Consider the following 16,676-nt stretch of genomic DNA (forward strand, 5'->3'; position numbering starts at 1 on the left):
ATAAGCTATATTAGGTCTAGGTATATATCTCCCTTTACTTATATTTATAATTTATTAGTAGTAAAATATATAAAGGTTAGGTATTTTATTATTATTAGAGAGATTTTTATTATTTAAGTTGCTCTTAATAATATACTTACCTAGGTAGTAATCACGGCCAGGGCTAAGGGGGCGGTTTAGGGGCGTTAGGTTAGGCGTGGTAATAGTAATAAATATTTTTTTTCTTTTTTATATTTATAAATAAAATAGCTTAAGGAAAAAACGTTTTAAGATAAAATAGCAATAAGAGTATAAGCAAAGAGGTAATTAGGCAGTTCTGTAACGGCTAAGGTTCCCAAGGGATAAACTAGTCGTAGTTTATGTTGGCAGAGCCACTAGGGCAGTCAATCTGAGCAGTTGGGTGTTACGTTGGTAATAGGTCGTAGACCGTAACCAAGTGATCAGAGTCAAAGAGTTGTAAGCGAGGCTTATTCAATGTAATGATCTGTGTTGAAAGCTAAGGAGCTAGAGGCTATCTATGAAGCGAATTTGGGGGTCCCTATATACTACGGTTGCTAGTTATCGCGGAGGTGAGCATCCTCGATGCTCACTTCCAAACACTGGTGAGCGTTGTGCATGCTCACTTATAATAACTGAGCGTCCTTCCCATTGGTCCTGTCGTGCCGACCAATGTTCCGTGGCCCGTCATGCCTGTGCCGCCCGGCGGCTCCATGCAGCCGGCCCAACCTGCAGCCTACGTGCTGGGTCGTAACACGATGTCCCCTCTCCCATGGTCTTGTCCTCAAGACCTAGGCCTTGTTTCATAAGTAGTTCCTCTGCCCTTTTCTTTTCGTTGGTAAGTTCCTCTTTCTTTTCATCCTTTGTGATGTCCTTCTGACGCCATGTCCAGTCGTACCGTCGTTCCTCGTACCCGAAAGCGAAAAGATCCCTCGTTGAAGGCTCCTTCTACCTTACGGAACGATCGCTTGGCTGATTCCATTGAATCGTTTGGTTACGACGTCATGCCGTGTTCCTTTTGTTCCGCCCGTGGTCTTCGTTGCAAGATGATTGAGCGTTCCTCCAAGTGCGGGGAATGCGTGCGGCGGGGGCGTTCCTGTGATGCTTCTGGTGTCGCGATTAGCTCGCGTAGGTGTCCTTTTTGTGTGTCACTGTTTTTTGCTAATGAGTGTCCTTGTAGTTGGTCGCATTATTTCCGAATCGAAACGTTTGGATCAGGAGGAAGAGAGAGCGGAAGAGCAAATGCTCAAGGCTCAGGCTGAGTTGAATGAAGCGCTGGCCCGTCTAGCGCGACTGCGCCGCCAAAAGCGGCAGTTGGTTACCAAGGGTCAACAAATGACTCGCTTGGGTCTGCAATCGCTGGATGAGTTGGAGGAGGAGGAGCGTCGCGAATCCGAGGCTGTTATCGATGCGCAATCTCTAGGCGCTATTGACGTGTTGGATTGGAACGCTGTGTTTGGGGATGCCTTGTTGAATGCTGCTGGTGATACTGCCGTAATAGGTGCTGGCAATTCTTCAGGTGCTCCGTAGGTTCCCATGTGTTTTCCTCGTCTCCATAGCTTTTCCATTTAATGAGATATTGGCGTGTTTTGTTTCTTGTCCTCATGTCTAAGATCCGTTCTACTTCATATTCCGTTTCGTTCATGACTTCGATGTCTTCTTCTGCTGGTGCATTGTTTGGTGCTTTCTCAAGAAGTGAAATGTGTACTATAGGATGATTCCTCATAGTCTTTGGTAATGAAAGTTCGTAGTTGTTTGTCGATATTCTTTTCTTGATAGCGAATGGTCCTAATTTTTTGTAGTCCAATTTGTCGCTTGGTCGCGTTGTTTTGATGTTTCGTCGGAGTAGGTAGACCATGTCTCCCTCCCCAAAGATTGGTCCCTTCGATCTTTTACGATTATGGTATTGTGCCATTCTGTTTCGTACGAATTCCAATTCGTGTCGCATTTCTTCGTGCAATCTCTTCAGTTCATCTGCTTGCAGCATCGCTCGTTCTGCTTGCGGTCCTTCGCGCTGTGTTCGAAATACTTCGGGATTAAATCCGTAATTGGCGTAGGCTGGTGTTTGCTTTGTCGATTCTGATATCGAGCTATTGTAAGCCAATTGCGCTGTAGGTAACCATTTAACCCAATCGTCCTGTTGATGATTGATGTAACATCGTAGATACTGTTCAAGCGTCTGGTTCAATCTTTCCGTCTGTCCATCTGTCTGTGGATGGTATGCGGTGCTTAACTTGTGATTCGTTCCAAGTTGTGCCATAAGTGCTTGCCAAAACTTAGAAGTAAATGTACTTCCTCTGTCCGATATGATTTCTTCTGGCAGTCCATGGTTACTTGCTATTGTTCGTAAGAACACATATGCAAGTTCTTCTGCATTGCTTGCTTCTCTGTACGGTAAAAAGTATCCGTATTTTGTGAGTCTATCCGTGACCACGAATATGCTGTCATATTCCACGTTGGTCATTGGTTCTTTTGACATTGGTAGCTTCGTAATATGATCGAAAGCTATCGATTCCCATGGTCGTGTTGGTACTGGTAATGGTTGCAGTTCTCCGTATGGCTTATGTCGTGAAGCCTTACTTTTTCCGCATTGTATGCATTCGTTGACAACCTTTTCGACCATTTTCTTGATTCCTGAGAAATCGTATTGTCGTCGTATCTTATCCAGTGTCTTGCGGATTCCTTGATGTCCGTAGACTGGATGTTCATGCATTTCTTTGATGCATTCTTCTTGTAATTCTGGTGGTATCCAGATTTTCTCTCCATACATTGGTACTCCTCCTGGGTGGCATGTGCATCCCGTCGGTACGTCCCCAATGTGTTGTATATTGTCTGTTGCCCATTGGTGTATTTTGCCGTATACTGGGTCTTCTTTCTGTACTTTCAATATGGCATTCAGTTGTTTCTGCTGGAAATTGCCATTTTTATTGATCTCAAGGAGTGGTCCTGTTGCTGTAGGTACTCCTGTATCGTAGTCGCTTCTTCGACTTAGAGCGTCTCCTCGTCCGTTCTCGGATCCTTTTCGATGGATGATTTCGTAGTCGAATTCTGAAAGATATTCGGCCCATCGAATTTGTCGTCCATTCAATTGTTGCGTCGTCGCAAAATGAGAGATGTTCTTATGATCGGTATACACCTTAACTTTGTGTTTGCTTCCCATGAGATAGTGTCTAAATTCCTTGAAAGCATTGATGATTGCTAGGAATTCTTTGTCGTAGATGGGGTAGTTGAGTTCTGCTCCATGAAGTTTCTTCGAGTAGAACGCAATAGGGTGTAGTTTTCCGTCATCGTCTCTTTGTCCAACTTGTGCTCCTAGAGCAAAGTCTGATGAGTCGGTTTCTAGTTCCGTTTCTTTTTCTGGGTCGAAGGTTCTCAAAACAGGTTCGGATGTGATGAGTTCTTTGATCTTGTCAAAGGCACATTGCGCCTCATCGTTCCAATTCCACTGCTTATCCTTCTTGGTGAGTTCATCCAAGGGTGCTGCGATTTCGCCGTAGCTCTTGATGAATCTCCTGTAATAGTTCGCAAAGCCTCTAAAGCTTTGTATGTCCTTGACATTCTTCGGTGTTGGCCAGTTCCTTACTGCCTCAATCTTTGTCTTTTCCATTCGTATCTCGTTTGGTCGTATCGTGTGTCCTAGGAAGTCTACTTCCTGGGTATGGAATTTGCTTTTTGCTGGTTCCACTAGTAACTTCGCGTCTTGTAGCGCTTGTAGTACCTTGTGTACATGTCTTTTGTGGTCTTCCAGGGTTTTTGAGAAGATCAGTATATCGTCCAGATACACTACCACAAAATTGTCCAAATATTTTCGTAGTACGCTGTTGATCATTCGTTGGAATGTCGCTGGTGCGTTGGTAAGCCCGAATGGCATTACCAGGTATTCGAATAGTCCGAACTTCGTTCTAAAGGCTGTCTTCCATTCATGGCCTTTCTTTATTCGAATCAAATTGTATGCTCCCTTCAGGTCCAAAGCGGTGAACCAATTCATTCCGTGCAATCGGTCCCGTAGTTCCGATATTAGTGGCAACGGTGTTCGATCCTTCATGGTAATCGCGTTCAATCGCCGATAGTCCACTACTAACCGCAGTTTCCCGTTTTTCTTTGGAACAAACATAACTGGGTATCCAGCTTCTGATGTGGATGCTCTGATGTAGCCTTTCGCTAACATCTCGTCGATGTACTCCCGTAGTGTTTCGAGTTCTCTTGCGTTTAAGTTGTAAATCTTATGGAATGTTGTCGACTTTCCGTCTATCAATTCAATCTGATGATCCCATTGGCTGTGTTCTGGTAATCCGGTTTCTAATTCTTCTGCGAATAATTTTTCGTATTTCCGGTATTCCTTAGGGATATTCTTGAGTCTTTCTTCTTTCGTTATTGGGCTTTTGTCGTCTTTATCGTTCTCGTTCCTCTTTTCTCCTTCGAGTTTCTTGTTTGTGTTCGCGAGGTCTTTCCTTAAGGTGGCAATAACCTTTCGGATCTTGGCTTTTGTCTTCTTGTTGCTTATTGTTGTTCGTATCCCGGTTTGTAGCGCCGTCGAGGTCGTTACGGTGGATCCAATTGTTTTGACTGCTTTTCTGCCGCTTGTTTGTTGTCGTTGGTCCTTGGATAACTTGCTTGAAGGTTCTTTTTCTTCAGAACTCTGTTCATGAGCTAAGTTATGACGAAATTTCGTTCTTTCTTCCGAATTCTGCTGATTCTGTTGGCCTGAAGTCTCGTTCCACTTCAGTTGGCCTGTCCTCCAGTTGATCAGTGGGTTACTCTCCCATAACCATGGGTACCCTAACACTAGGTCGTGTTCCGATACGTCCATAACATCGAGTTGAATCACTTCTGAATGACTTTGAATCTGTACTTCGAGATGATCAGTCTCTTGGTTAATGATTCCGTCATTATAGGCAAAAAGTTTTCCTTCGATATCAGTTAACTCGTATGGTGCCTCTTTGTGTTTCCACGGTAGTTGGTAACGATTCACAACTCTGGGTGAGATATAGTTGCCCATCGCGCCACTGTCCACAAGTATGCGAACGCGATGTCCCATGACTTCGGCGTCTAATACCATTTTGTCGCTTCGTCCGTTCTGGGTTGCGTTGAGGGTCATTAGCGTCTTTCTTTTCATGCCAGCCTGTAGCCCTTTTACAGATGGCGTGCCTCGTTTTTTGAGTTTTCCGGAATAGATTCTTCTGCGATTTGTCGTTTCATTTCTTGGTACCATTCTGTAGGTCCAGTTCCGTTTTGCGGGTGCTTGAAGCAAAACCCATCGTCAAACATTTGACATAGGCGATTGTAAATTTGGTTTTTCATTTCTCCGTGTTTTTCGCATCTTGGGTTGTCGCAGTTTACCGCATATTTCCTGTTGCATCTGGGGTTGAACTTCTGTTCGTTGTACCACTTATCCAACTGTTGTTCACTGTGGTATGTTGATTCTGTGGTTCCCCTGGGGTCTTTCTGTTCGAGTATGTCTAATGCTCGCTGTGTCCGTTTGTATGCTGCTGGTGTTCCACATTGCCACTTGTGCCATTCCCTGGCCTTATCTACCATATGTTCTGAACAATTAGGTAGTGGGCATACCATGTGGTCTTTTGTTTCACATCGAGGTGACTTGAGTAGTAACTCCCTTCTGTGTGTTGGGATTTTTCCCTCATACACATACTGATGCCACTGCCTGTTCTTCGTATGTACATGTAACTGGCATGTGTCTGATTCACATACGTCCGTAGGATCTGTATGAGCTCGGCATTTGATGGGTGTGTTTGAATCGGGTTCCAAGATCATCGTTTGATCGTTATTGATTATCTTCACTCTCCATTCTAGGAGTTCCCATCTGAAGTATGGTGCTTTGATCGGATATCCTTTCATCCTGATCGGAAACGCATCCAATCGTGCCTTGGTTTGAAAGTGTGCCTGGCACATTGCAAACGCGCATGATGCCCATGCTAAACGTGTATGTTCCGCGTGTCTTGGTGAGAGTCTAGGATCGTCTTCCTTCTCTCCTTCCGGAAACCATAGTGTCTGGTTTTCCATTGCCGTGGTGGTGTCCACTGCTAGAATAGGAATTGCGAAATGTTTTCCTGTTGGTGCGGGGAAATATCGCTGTACAGCTTGTTCTTGTGTGGCTGTCAGCCTTGCAGGCGTTTCTTCCTCGCTTCGTTCGTCTTCGGACGCTTCTGGAGTATCTAGGATTGCGTTGTCGTCATCGACGCTCATTTCCCTTACTCTATCTTCCGGTTCGTCGAAGGTGGTGAGGATTTGTGCGTCTTGCTCCTCCCTATATTGTTGTTCCCTTCGATTCTTCCTTGCTTCTGCTTGTTGTCGCACCCAATCGAGAATTTCTTGGTGCGAGTCTTCGTCCAAATATTCTGGCGATTTTGGTTCATGGAGTTCCTTTCGTCCCGTCATTGCAAGCGTTCTCTTTTCCATTGATTGTTCGTCCAGGTCTTCTTGTACCAGTTGTTTGGCTACTTGCAGTCCGTTTCCTATGAAGTTCATAATTTTCTTCTTTGGTTTTCTTGGTTCTTTTGGAAACCATCCTCTTTCTTGTTTGCTGCTCATGTGAACGTAGCAGTTGTCGTCATAGCAGAAGGTCCAGTTGAGGTTCTTATGTTCCACCTCTGATTCGGTAACTTCGATTTTCTGTTGGTTAGTAGAATTGAGTTGTTTCTTACCTCCTTCTGGTACTGGCTTCCATTCTTTCCTGGGTTTCTTGCATTTATTGGCGAAATGTCCTGGTTTTCCGCAGTTGTAGCATTTCTTTTCCTTTTTGTCGTCTTTCTTGGTAGCGTCAAGCTCCATTCGTCCAGGGTTAAGAGTGTGACCATAGGCAATAGGTTCGTCACGCTTTCTGCGTTGATTGGCTTGGTAACTCTTCCCTTTGGCAGGGCTCCAGGTTCCTTTACCCTGTTTCTTCTGTATGCGTCGCTGATACTGTCTGTCGTCGATTCGTACCGCCATAGCGATGTAGTCCGATAAGTTGTCTGGTCTGTTCTCCCTGTAGAGTTCATCTTTGACTTCTTCCTTAAGTCCTTTATAGAAAGCTGACATAAGAGGTTCGTCCTCCCAGTCAAGCTGAGATGCAAGTTGTCTGAAGCGAGCGGCATAATCGGATGCCGATCCCTTCTGCTTGAGCCCGTCGATGTAGTACTCAGCAGCCCTAGCTTCGTCAACTGTTCCAAAGGCCTTTTTGATAGCTTTTTCGAATTCATCGTAACTTTCGAAAATGGTGTTGGTTTCTTCTTCGCGGTCGTCTTTTTCTTTGTTAAGGTAGTCCCTCATAATGGGTTCAAACCATGCGAGTGCCACTCCCGTCATACACCCTCCTGCGTGCAGTACCTTGGCAGAGGATTCTTCCATTTTGGTCGGGAATTGTCGGTGGTAAGCCCTGAGTTGAGTGAGGAATCCTTGAAGCGCACCCGGGGATCCGTCGTACGGTCCTGGTGACCTGGGTCTAAGGATTTCTCCCAAGTCCTTTTTAATTGTGGCCGCAGTCGTGGCTTGTTCCTGCCGTTCTTCTTCCATCTGTTGGACCCGTTCCCGAAGGCGTATGATCTCAGCAAGCATGTCGTGAGCAGAGATGGTGGTTGGTCCCTCTCGGGTTTCATTGGATCCAGATGCGGTGGTAGTCTCGCGTGGTGCCATGTTGACAGTTATCAGGTATTGCTCAGAGTGACGCGGTAGTAGTCTGAACAAGAGCTTTCAACGTGTAACGGCTAAGGTTCCCAAGGGATAAACTAGTCGTAGTTTATGTTGGCAGAGCCACTAGGGCAGTCAATCTGAGCAGTTGGGTGTTACGTTGGTAATAGGTCGTAGACCGTAACCAAGTGATCAGAGTCAAAGAGTTGTAAGCGAGGCTTATTCAATGTAATGATCTGTGTTGAAAGCTAAGGAGCTAGAGGCTATCTATGAAGCGAATTTGGGGGTCCCTATATACTACGGTTGCTAGTTATCGCGGAGGTGAGCATCCTCGATGCTCACTTCCAAACACTGGTGAGCGTTGTGCATGCTCACTTATAATAACTGAGCGTCCTTCCCATTGGTCCTGTCGTGCCGACCAATGTTCCGTGGCCCGTCATGCCTGTGCCGCCCGGCGGCTCCATGCAGCCGGCCCAACCTGCAGCCTACGTGCTGGGTCGTAACAAGTTCTAATTAAAATAATTAAAATATTAAGATAGCTAAGAGGAGAAAAAAGAAAGTTATAATAAGTAGGCAAAAATATTTTTGTTTTCTAGAGGGGCTGTTTTATACCTTATAAGGGGGCTAAAATAAATAAGAGTAGAGGTAAAGCATATATATATTTAGCTCTAGAAGGGGGGGTTATTTAGTAATATAAGTAAGTAAAAAGGTATATTATAAACTTAAGCTAAAAGCTTAGGTCTAGGTAGGATTCTAAGCAAAGCTAGCCTAGACCTAATATAAATAAACTTTAGGCTATTAAAAACTTTAAGGTCTAGGTAAAACCTTAAATAAAGCTAGACTAGACCTAGTATAAATAAACTTTAGGCTAAAATAAAGTATATTAGGTAAGAAAAAAAGGAGATAAAACCTTTTCTTTTTTTTTTTTTCTCTTTTCTTTAAGTTTATTTTTACTATTTAGTAATATATATGTGCAGCCGCAGGTATAGCTAGTCCATTACAAGTAGAAGTATATAATATACCGTGCATATCTTCGGCTTGTTTATCTGCTTTCTAAGCAAGACAATATTGTAACCCGGTATATAAGCAGCCAAGACCTGCTATTATAATTGTAATAATAGCAGATACGTTATCAATTTCCATCTTGAAACCTATTTTTGCTTGTTCTTCTTCTTTGCACGATAGCTTTTTATCGGATAGTTTTTTATAGGATAGCTCGTTAAATAGCTTGTTGGATGGCTTGTTGGATGGCTTGTTGGATGGCTTGTTGGATGGCTTGTTGGATGGCTTGTTGGATGGCTTGTTGGATGGCTTGTTGGATGGCTTGTTGGATGGCTTGTTGGATGGCTTGTTGGATGGCTTGTTGGATGGCTTGTTGGATGGCTTGTTGGATGGCTTGTTGGATGGCTTATTAGATGGCTTGTTGGATAGCTCGTTAGATAGCTGAGCTTTAAGTGTACGCAGGTCCAATTAATATATTTAACCTACTCTTCTTTTATAATACTTAAAGATACTTAAAGATACTTAAAAATACTTAAATATATTTAAAAATACTTAAAAATACTTAAATATACTTAAATATACTTTTATTAAAAATAATAAATTAATATATTTTTATATACTTATATATCTTTAAAATTTTAGTTACTTATTATTAACTAGAAATCTAGTTTATTACAAAAATTAAACCTACGCACATTTAAAGGGATACGCAGCGCACTTTGACGCTAGTCTTTGTGACTGTGTGGGCTGTAATGTTCTCGTATGGGCGCATCCATGTCTTATCATTGTCACCAATCATGTCTGGTCTACGCTTGGTCGTGCTGTAGTATCGGGAGTAGCCAAGTGCCGGAGACTTGCCCTTGGGTAGAGTCGTGGCAGCCGGCTTGGCTTCCCTGTGAAAGAGCCGGCCTCGTCACATCTCGTGCCCTCGGAACCGATGAGACGAAGTGAGTAGATGACAACAGAATAGTCGTCTCGATGGTGAGCACAGAGGGAGGCAATCGTTGGCGTAACCCTGATATTCTTCCCCTTGTCGAATCCAGTACGCCCACTAGCGACAGCAGAAACGCAGAGCTGCTCTACGTCTCTTGGAGATTCCGCAAATCCGAGGCAACCTTCCTTCCTTGGTTACCTTGACTTGACCCCGTCTACGGATACCCGTCAGCGACAAGTGGACGAGCCACTTGGTTGGCTTACTACTAGTTGCCAACGGGTACAATGCCGGCAGCAATTCGAGACGACTACGGGTGTGGCGTTTGGGGTTGCGGGGTTTGGGCATGGATTCATGCTGCTGTTTCGACCGCGTATACGAGAGTGGCTAACATATAACATCACCCGCCCTTGGCTTTGGACTGACTCGGGGGCAAGCATGTCTGTCTAAAACACAGTGCTCGGCCTGATGACCGGACGTTGATGGGCTTGTAGAGGCGAATGGACCACCTTGACAGTTCACTTCTGAGAGTAGTCCATGACACACGCACCAGACATCAGTAAAAGACAAGACCAGTAGGTTGGCCCCTTCACTTCAAGCTATCCGCAAAGTCCTGCACGGTGTCTTGGAAAGGCTGGTCGGGCACAAACCCCAACCGCAATGCCTTTGCATCGTCAAATTGCGTCGGCCAACTGTCCAACATGGCTCTGATGGCCGCGGTGGGTTCTTCCCTCCGCACCAGCCTGACAGCCTCGTCGCCGCCAACATTGCGCAATACCTGAAGCATCTCCCGTACGGTGACAGCGATCCCCGGGAGCAGGACTTGCCGGATATGCGGAGGCATGCAGTCCGCCGGGAGGGTCAGAGCAATGGTGAGATTCTTGACGAGCCTTCTCGGCGAGCACACCCAGCACTTGAAGTCGTCCCCGCACGGAATGGTCGTCTCCAGACCCTGTAGCGGCTCGCGGATGATGCCGCTCATCCAGCTGCTCGCCGCCTGGGTGGGCTTTCCGCCTCGGACAGATATGCCAGGAAGTCGGAGGGCAAATGCCGTAATGAAGCCGCGGCGGTTGTAGTCGTTCAGCACGGCCTCGATCATCATCTTGTGCGTCCCGTAGCTCGTCTGGGGCGTGCACACGGTGTCTTCAGAGGGCAGGCCGCGCAGGGGAGAGCCGTAGGCGGCAATGGACGACGTGTATATCACGCGCACGCCGGGGCAGAGCCTTCGCACAGCCTCGAGCAGCTTCAGCACGCTGTGCAGGTTGACGCGGTAGCCGAGGTCCACGTCTGCTTCGCTCCCTGCGGACATGATGCCGTGCAAAATGTAGATGGCATCCAGATCTTGGCCGATGACGGACTCTGCATCTTCAAACAAGTCGACTTGGACAAGGGTCGCGCGATCCTGGGCACTTTTCGCGCCGGGAGGAACAAGAGGCTCGACAATATCGGCCATGACTACAGAGTGACCGGCATTCAGCAACGCTTCGGACAAGATTTGGCCAATGTAGCCAGCGGCTCCGGTAACAAGAATCTTCATGATGGCGATTTTGCAAACGACGGAGATGCAGAGCCACGCAGTGACGCCTCAAGTGCGGCTTTGGAATCGACGCGCGATGTTGAGACGGACAGACTGCTGTGTGCTGAGGGCTGAGATGGGACGAGGGCGCCCCGCCAGGGATCCGAGCCCAAGGATTGGCCGATTGGTGCGGGGCGATTTTGCCTTGATTGTAACCGCACAGATGCCAACTTTCTCGACTCATCTTCCCTGGATGGGAAGCCGTCTGGTTCGATTGTGGTGGCGCCCATGGTCCCGGGTAAAGGCATCTACCTAGGCAGTGGCTGAACTTTGTTTACTTGCTTCTTTGTTTCTTATCTCTTGTTGTAGTACTCGATGGAATTGTCATTACGAATGGCCAAGCAGTGGCTTGTGCGCCTCCGAGTTTTGAGTTGTGGAACACCGTCGACGGTTTTTGGCGACGCTTCGCTCTCGTCGGTCCGCGGTATTTCGAGCCCGCTCATCTGGTAGTCATCCTCCCTCTGCCGGCCGCTGCCGGGCGCACCTCGAGGTAGTTGACAGCTTCCGGTGCAGGTGCAACGACGTGTGGAGGAGCCATCGCCGTTCGCCAGGGTTCTCCAAAGCAGCAGGACACGAGACCATGGACCTGACATTCTTTGCGGGGAAATTCAGCCATGTACTACCGGGAAGTTGGGAGAGAGATCGACCGGACTGGTCTGGTTGTATATAAGTGCTACCAAGTGTCCGTCGCAACTCTCGTCCAAGTTTGCACAACGCCATCGCCCTTTCGCCTCCCCCCTTGGTGTGAATTCTGAATACGCCTGGAACACGTCGCCTGCCACGTCATGACGGCACCCAAGGACACAGAGCTGGAGCGGGTTGAGCTTGGCTCACTGGCTGGCAAGGTCTCGCTGGACATTGCCCCCGGCGCAAGTGAAGCAGAGAGAGACTTGTTTCGCACATTCGCCAGCAGGGATCCGGAATGGGTTGCTGCCCAGGACAAGAGGCTCGTTCGAAAGATTGACACGCGCATGATGCCCTGTTTAATCGTCATGTACTTGCTCAACTTCCTCGATCGATCCAACCTCGCCCAAGCCCGACAGGGCACTCTGGAAAAGGACCTACACATGCGAGGAACCGACTTCAACCTGGCCACGTCCATTTTCTTCGTTGGCTATCTGCTGATGCAGCTGCCGTCCAACATCATCATCACGCGCGTCCGCCCTTCCATCTATTTGGCCTCTGCTATTGTCCTTTGGGGCGTCGTGTCTACTTGCAACGCCGCGGCTGGCAGCTTTGTCCACCTCATCGTCATTCGTTTCTTCCTGGGTGAGCAGCATCCCTCTCTAGTCGCGCATCTTGTGGAACGCATCGTCCAATGGCTAACACGGCGTGTCATGTCTTGCCGCAGGTTTTGCTGAGGCACCCTTCTTTCCCGGCGCCATCTTTCTCATGTCGTCATGGTATACCCGCGCCGAGCTGACGCGCAGAGTGGCCTGGCTCTACACCGGCAATTCACTTGCCAACATGTTTGGAGGGCTCATTTCATTCGGTGTTCTGAGGGACTTGAACGGTGTACATGGAATCGCCGGATGGGTATGTTTCTATGCGCCCTGCCACAACATTCTGGAACCCTTGGTTGTGCTAACCATCTGGAACAGAGGTGGCTTTTCATAGTCGAGGGCGTGGCTACGATTGGCGTTGGCATCATGTCCGCGTTTATCCTGCCAGACTACCCTCAAACAACTCGCTGGCTGAGCGATGAAGAACGCGCCTTTGCATCCTGGCGGCTCTTGGCCGACATCAACGAGATGGATGACGGCAAATCCACGACAGTCTGGCAAGGCTTGAAGCTGGCCCTCAAAGACTACCGGCTTTATCTTTTTATTCTTCTAGCACACATGAGTCTGTTGTCGCAGACGTTTCAATATTTCTTTCCGAGCATCGTGCAAACCCTGGGATACGACCCTCTGATTACCCTGTTGCTCACGGTTCCAGGTCCGTCCCTCCAAAATCCCCAGTCGACCGAACGTGACGATTCTGTATTCTGACCCGTTTCATAGCCTGGTTCGCGACGTTCCTCGTCTCCATCACGGTCAATTGGACCGCAGCCAAGACCGAGGACAAGTCGATTCACATCTTTTGTCTCATGGTCGTGGCGGCGGCCGGAAACGCCATTGCCACCGGCACCACAGCGCCCGGTGCCCGGTTCTTCGCCATGTTCCTGATGCCAATGGGCTCCATCGCTGCGTACACCATCATTGTTGGCTGGGTGGCCAACTCTTTCCCGCGGCCGCTGGTCAAGCGGTCGGCGGCCATTGCCATTGTCAACATGATTGGCAACACGGCCAGTATTTACGGGAGCTACATGTACAACAAGGACCAGGGCCCGCAGTACATTCCGGGCGGGAGTTCCAATGCAGCGATAAGCTTCTTGGTCGGCGTGCTCGCATTGATCTTGCGCTACTTACACAAGTGGGAGAATAGGAAGCTGGAGAGGGCGGAGAACGAGGCGGCGGCAAACGGGACTTTGACAGGGCGAGGTCCGGAGGGATTCAGATATATTTATTAGATGTAGACTTAGGGCGTGACTATCCATACTGAATACATGAACAACTTCCCATACTACCTGATTATCAAAGCCCATCTCGCAGCACTACATGCTTTCAAGAAGCAGTCTTCCGCCCCTAGCAACATCCATCTGTGTCTAGTATCAGGGACGTTGCCAATTGTTCACCGTGCCCCCAGGCGCGTTGAACATGTCACCGGACCCGCTGTTGTGAAATGAAAAACTGGGATGTTCCCTGGCGCGGCCTTCGTTCATCGGTTGTGATACTTGACGGGTGTCCGGATCCTTGATCCATTTATACCATCTATCCAGCTCACCCAGCACCCTTCTGTATCCATTATCGTCTGCGGAACTGAACTTTACCATGTCACTGTGGTTGGCGTGAATGCTAAGTGCATGGTAACCTTCGAGAGTGGCCGAGTCTTTAGGGACGACTTCTTTACCGACCACAGGCATGGCAAGCTCTTCAAAGAAGCAGGTGACCTTGATATCACGGCCACTATTCTGCTGCTCCCGTATCATGGACCAGAAATTGTCTTGAACAGACTTCAGGTGACGGTCGTTTGTCTTTAGAACTTGAAGCAGAAAGTTGTTGGTGGACTTGACAGTCCCAAGAGCCCAGGCGGGTATGCTGGCCCAGTCCGCCATCCAAGACCCCCGGTGCGGAGTTCCCATGAACAGGATGCCCTTTGTGCAATGGAACATGGCTTTGAGGTGCTCCTCGGGGTTGTTTCTAGAAAGCAGTATGGCTTCCTTGCAGATGAGCCCGCCAAGGCTGTGAGCGACGAGGAGCAGCGGCCGAGACGAGGCATTGGACAAGTCTCTGTCCGTCGTCAGGTCGCTCAAGAAGTTCCGAGCATGCTCGCTTAGCCCGTTCTGAGATGCGACCGATTTGCGCACAAAATACGCGTCGTACCCGTATGTAATGATGCGAGCTTTGCCGAGGTTCTTCGGCAGCAGCGTCTTTGGCCACGGTTCGGACTGGCCACGAGCAGTCCAGGTGCTGTTCCGATTGCCCGTCAACCCGTGAACAAAACAGATATCGACGAGGGCGTCATGGCAGTCACGCAGAACTTCTACACCATCCGGAAAGGACTGATCAGGAGCGTTGATAGACGACAGCCTGGAGTCTGCCGAGCCGCCTGAGCGCTCATAGCCGACGACGGCGTTCGGCGCCTCATGGTTTGGCGAATTGCCACTGGGCAGGCGATGGTTTCGCGAAGTACGCTTTGATTTAAGAAACCCCATTGAAAATATAATTCTATTGGGATAAAGAAGATGAGCCAAGGGTGACCTCTAACAAACAGGCCGGCTCATGATATGAGGGACTGCTTGACACAACACGGAGCCGCGCTGGGTCAGGTCAGCAACGGGCTTACTGCCCAACGAGTGCCGGTTACGGTTTTCCATGCAGTGTTTATGTTTCCTCAATTACGGAGTATGTGACAGACATTTTGTATCAGGCCCGGATATGTCAAGCCGTGCCTCACTAGGCATTAGTGCTTACATACATCGCAACACATGCATAATACAGATTATCCTGCTTGGTTGGCGATTGGGTAAGAGTGCATGTGATGTACCAAACATATTCGTCCAGTTTCCTCCGCAAATGCATCTGACCCCAGAGTTGAACGGCCCGATCCTAGCGCATCATGCATTCGTGATACCAACTCGTCACTGATAACGGTATGTGTACTCCGCATCACAAGACACAATATTGTGACGTGGGCCATGGCCGGCGTTGTGTGATACAACTTGAGGTTCTGTCATTTAATGACAGATGTAAGTCGACGTGTTGATTTACTATGTTGCTACATGGCCGAATCAGACTCGAACAACGGCCCTCTTACGTCTGCATTGCTCTGCCTTATCCACAGCCAGTAAACATCTTTCCGCCTCACATGCCACTTCTGAGGGTCGGCTCTTGGGCATTTATCATAGACTTGTGCAATATGGAGGCAGCTTCAGTGATGGCGTTCCCTTTGAGGCCCCTTATGAAGAGTTCTCGTACCATCAGTCTCGCCGTCATTGGCGGAAATGACGACCATCATACAGTGGGAGACAAAAGCTACTCAACCAGACTAGGTACCCGGCTATCGCGCTCTATAATACCACATTTTACAGTATATTAGTGTATACTTGTTGGTGGGTAAATATATTCCGCCACCATACTCCATACCTCACCACTGGTGAAGACGCCGAGGACCAAAGTAACCTCGCCGCATATGATACGCCGTTTACTCTTCTTCTTCTTTCTTTACTCAAGTCTAGGAAATGTGTAACGTTGTACGCTATATGTCTCGGATTCACCTCGCAGCGTGCTCTGTATTTCGCCCAAACACCATGCCTGGGTAACCCCAGCTATCCAACAATAACGGTGCATAGCAAATAAGAGACCGGGTCTGAAGATACGAATCATGTAACAAAGTGACGCAGTTTTGGCTGCGAGCGGCACAAGCCCAATGTTTCGGTTGGGTTCTGTTACCACACTACATCAACACAGCCTCGTCAGTTCTGAGGCTCTCGCAAACTGGGAGGCCTCTTTTGAAGCCCAAGTACCAACATCGCTGCAGGATACAATTGGTGAATGCCATTGGCAGGTGTCACACGGCATATGGGTGCTAACACTCAAAAGACCGTGGCGTGGCCACGCCCATTTTTGGCATCTTTTAGTGTGATAGGAGGAAAGACACACACATCTCGGCTGAGTCGAGCCCCGGTCTAATTCTCCCTTTTCCATTTTTGTTGGTCATCTGTGTGACCGCTGGCATCTTTACTGCTGGCTGACTGGGCTACTCACCGGCCGGTGACGTTTATTAATGCCTCACTACCACGAACCTTCGATGCCATGCCAGCCGATTATCCGGAACATTTCATTCGAGACAGGGACACAAGGCTCATAGTGACTGGCTGGAATACCCCACCATCAATTCGCTATCAAGAAGCCAATGGGAGATAAATACAACCCAACCATACAGGCTCGGCGCTGGCTGTGGTCCAGCCCGTGCTACCCATCTGCTTGAGCTAAGCCGGTC

General features: G+C 48.2%; 4 protein-coding genes across 4 annotated transcripts; 1 reads left to right on the forward strand and 3 right to left on the reverse strand.

The window, feature by feature from the left end:
* Positions 1 to 1,423: 1,423 nt before the first annotated feature.
* Tf2-12_4 (Transposon Tf2-12 polyprotein) lies at positions 1,424 to 7,629 on the reverse strand (the record flags this gene model as incomplete). Its single annotated transcript, XM_066130057.1, has 2 exons — positions 1,424 to 5,074; positions 5,707 to 7,629. 2 exons carry the CDS (start codon positions 7,627 to 7,629, stop codon positions 1,424 to 1,426), a joined length of 5,574 nt encoding a protein of 1,857 aa, XP_065986530.1.
* A 2,516-nt stretch (positions 7,630 to 10,145) lies between these two features.
* On the reverse strand, positions 10,146 to 11,093 carry denD_1 (D-erythronate dehydrogenase; the record flags this gene model as incomplete). The annotated part of the gene is made up of 1 exon (XM_014683969.1): positions 10,146 to 11,093. One exon carries the CDS (start codon positions 11,091 to 11,093, stop codon positions 10,146 to 10,148), a length of 948 nt encoding a protein of 315 aa, XP_014539455.1.
* An 824-nt stretch (positions 11,094 to 11,917) lies between these two features.
* On the forward strand, positions 11,918 to 13,644 carry prlL_2 (MFS transporter prlL; the record flags this gene model as incomplete). The annotated part of the gene is made up of 4 exons (XM_014683970.1): positions 11,918 to 12,401; positions 12,484 to 12,668; positions 12,734 to 13,070; positions 13,136 to 13,644. 4 exons carry the CDS (start codon positions 11,918 to 11,920, stop codon positions 13,642 to 13,644), a joined length of 1,515 nt encoding a protein of 504 aa, XP_014539456.1.
* A 141-nt stretch (positions 13,645 to 13,785) lies between these two features.
* Positions 13,786 to 14,889, reverse strand: serac1_0 (Protein SERAC1; the record flags this gene model as incomplete). Its single annotated transcript, XM_014683971.1, has 1 exon — positions 13,786 to 14,889. One exon carries the CDS (start codon positions 14,887 to 14,889, stop codon positions 13,786 to 13,788), a length of 1,104 nt encoding a protein of 367 aa, XP_014539457.1.
* Positions 14,890 to 16,676: the final 1,787 nt, after the last annotated feature.

This window comes from Metarhizium brunneum, chromosome 2, assembly GCF_013426205.1.
Source record: "Metarhizium brunneum chromosome 2, complete sequence".
NCBI classification, from domain to species: domain Eukaryota; kingdom Fungi; phylum Ascomycota; class Sordariomycetes; order Hypocreales; family Clavicipitaceae; genus Metarhizium; species Metarhizium brunneum.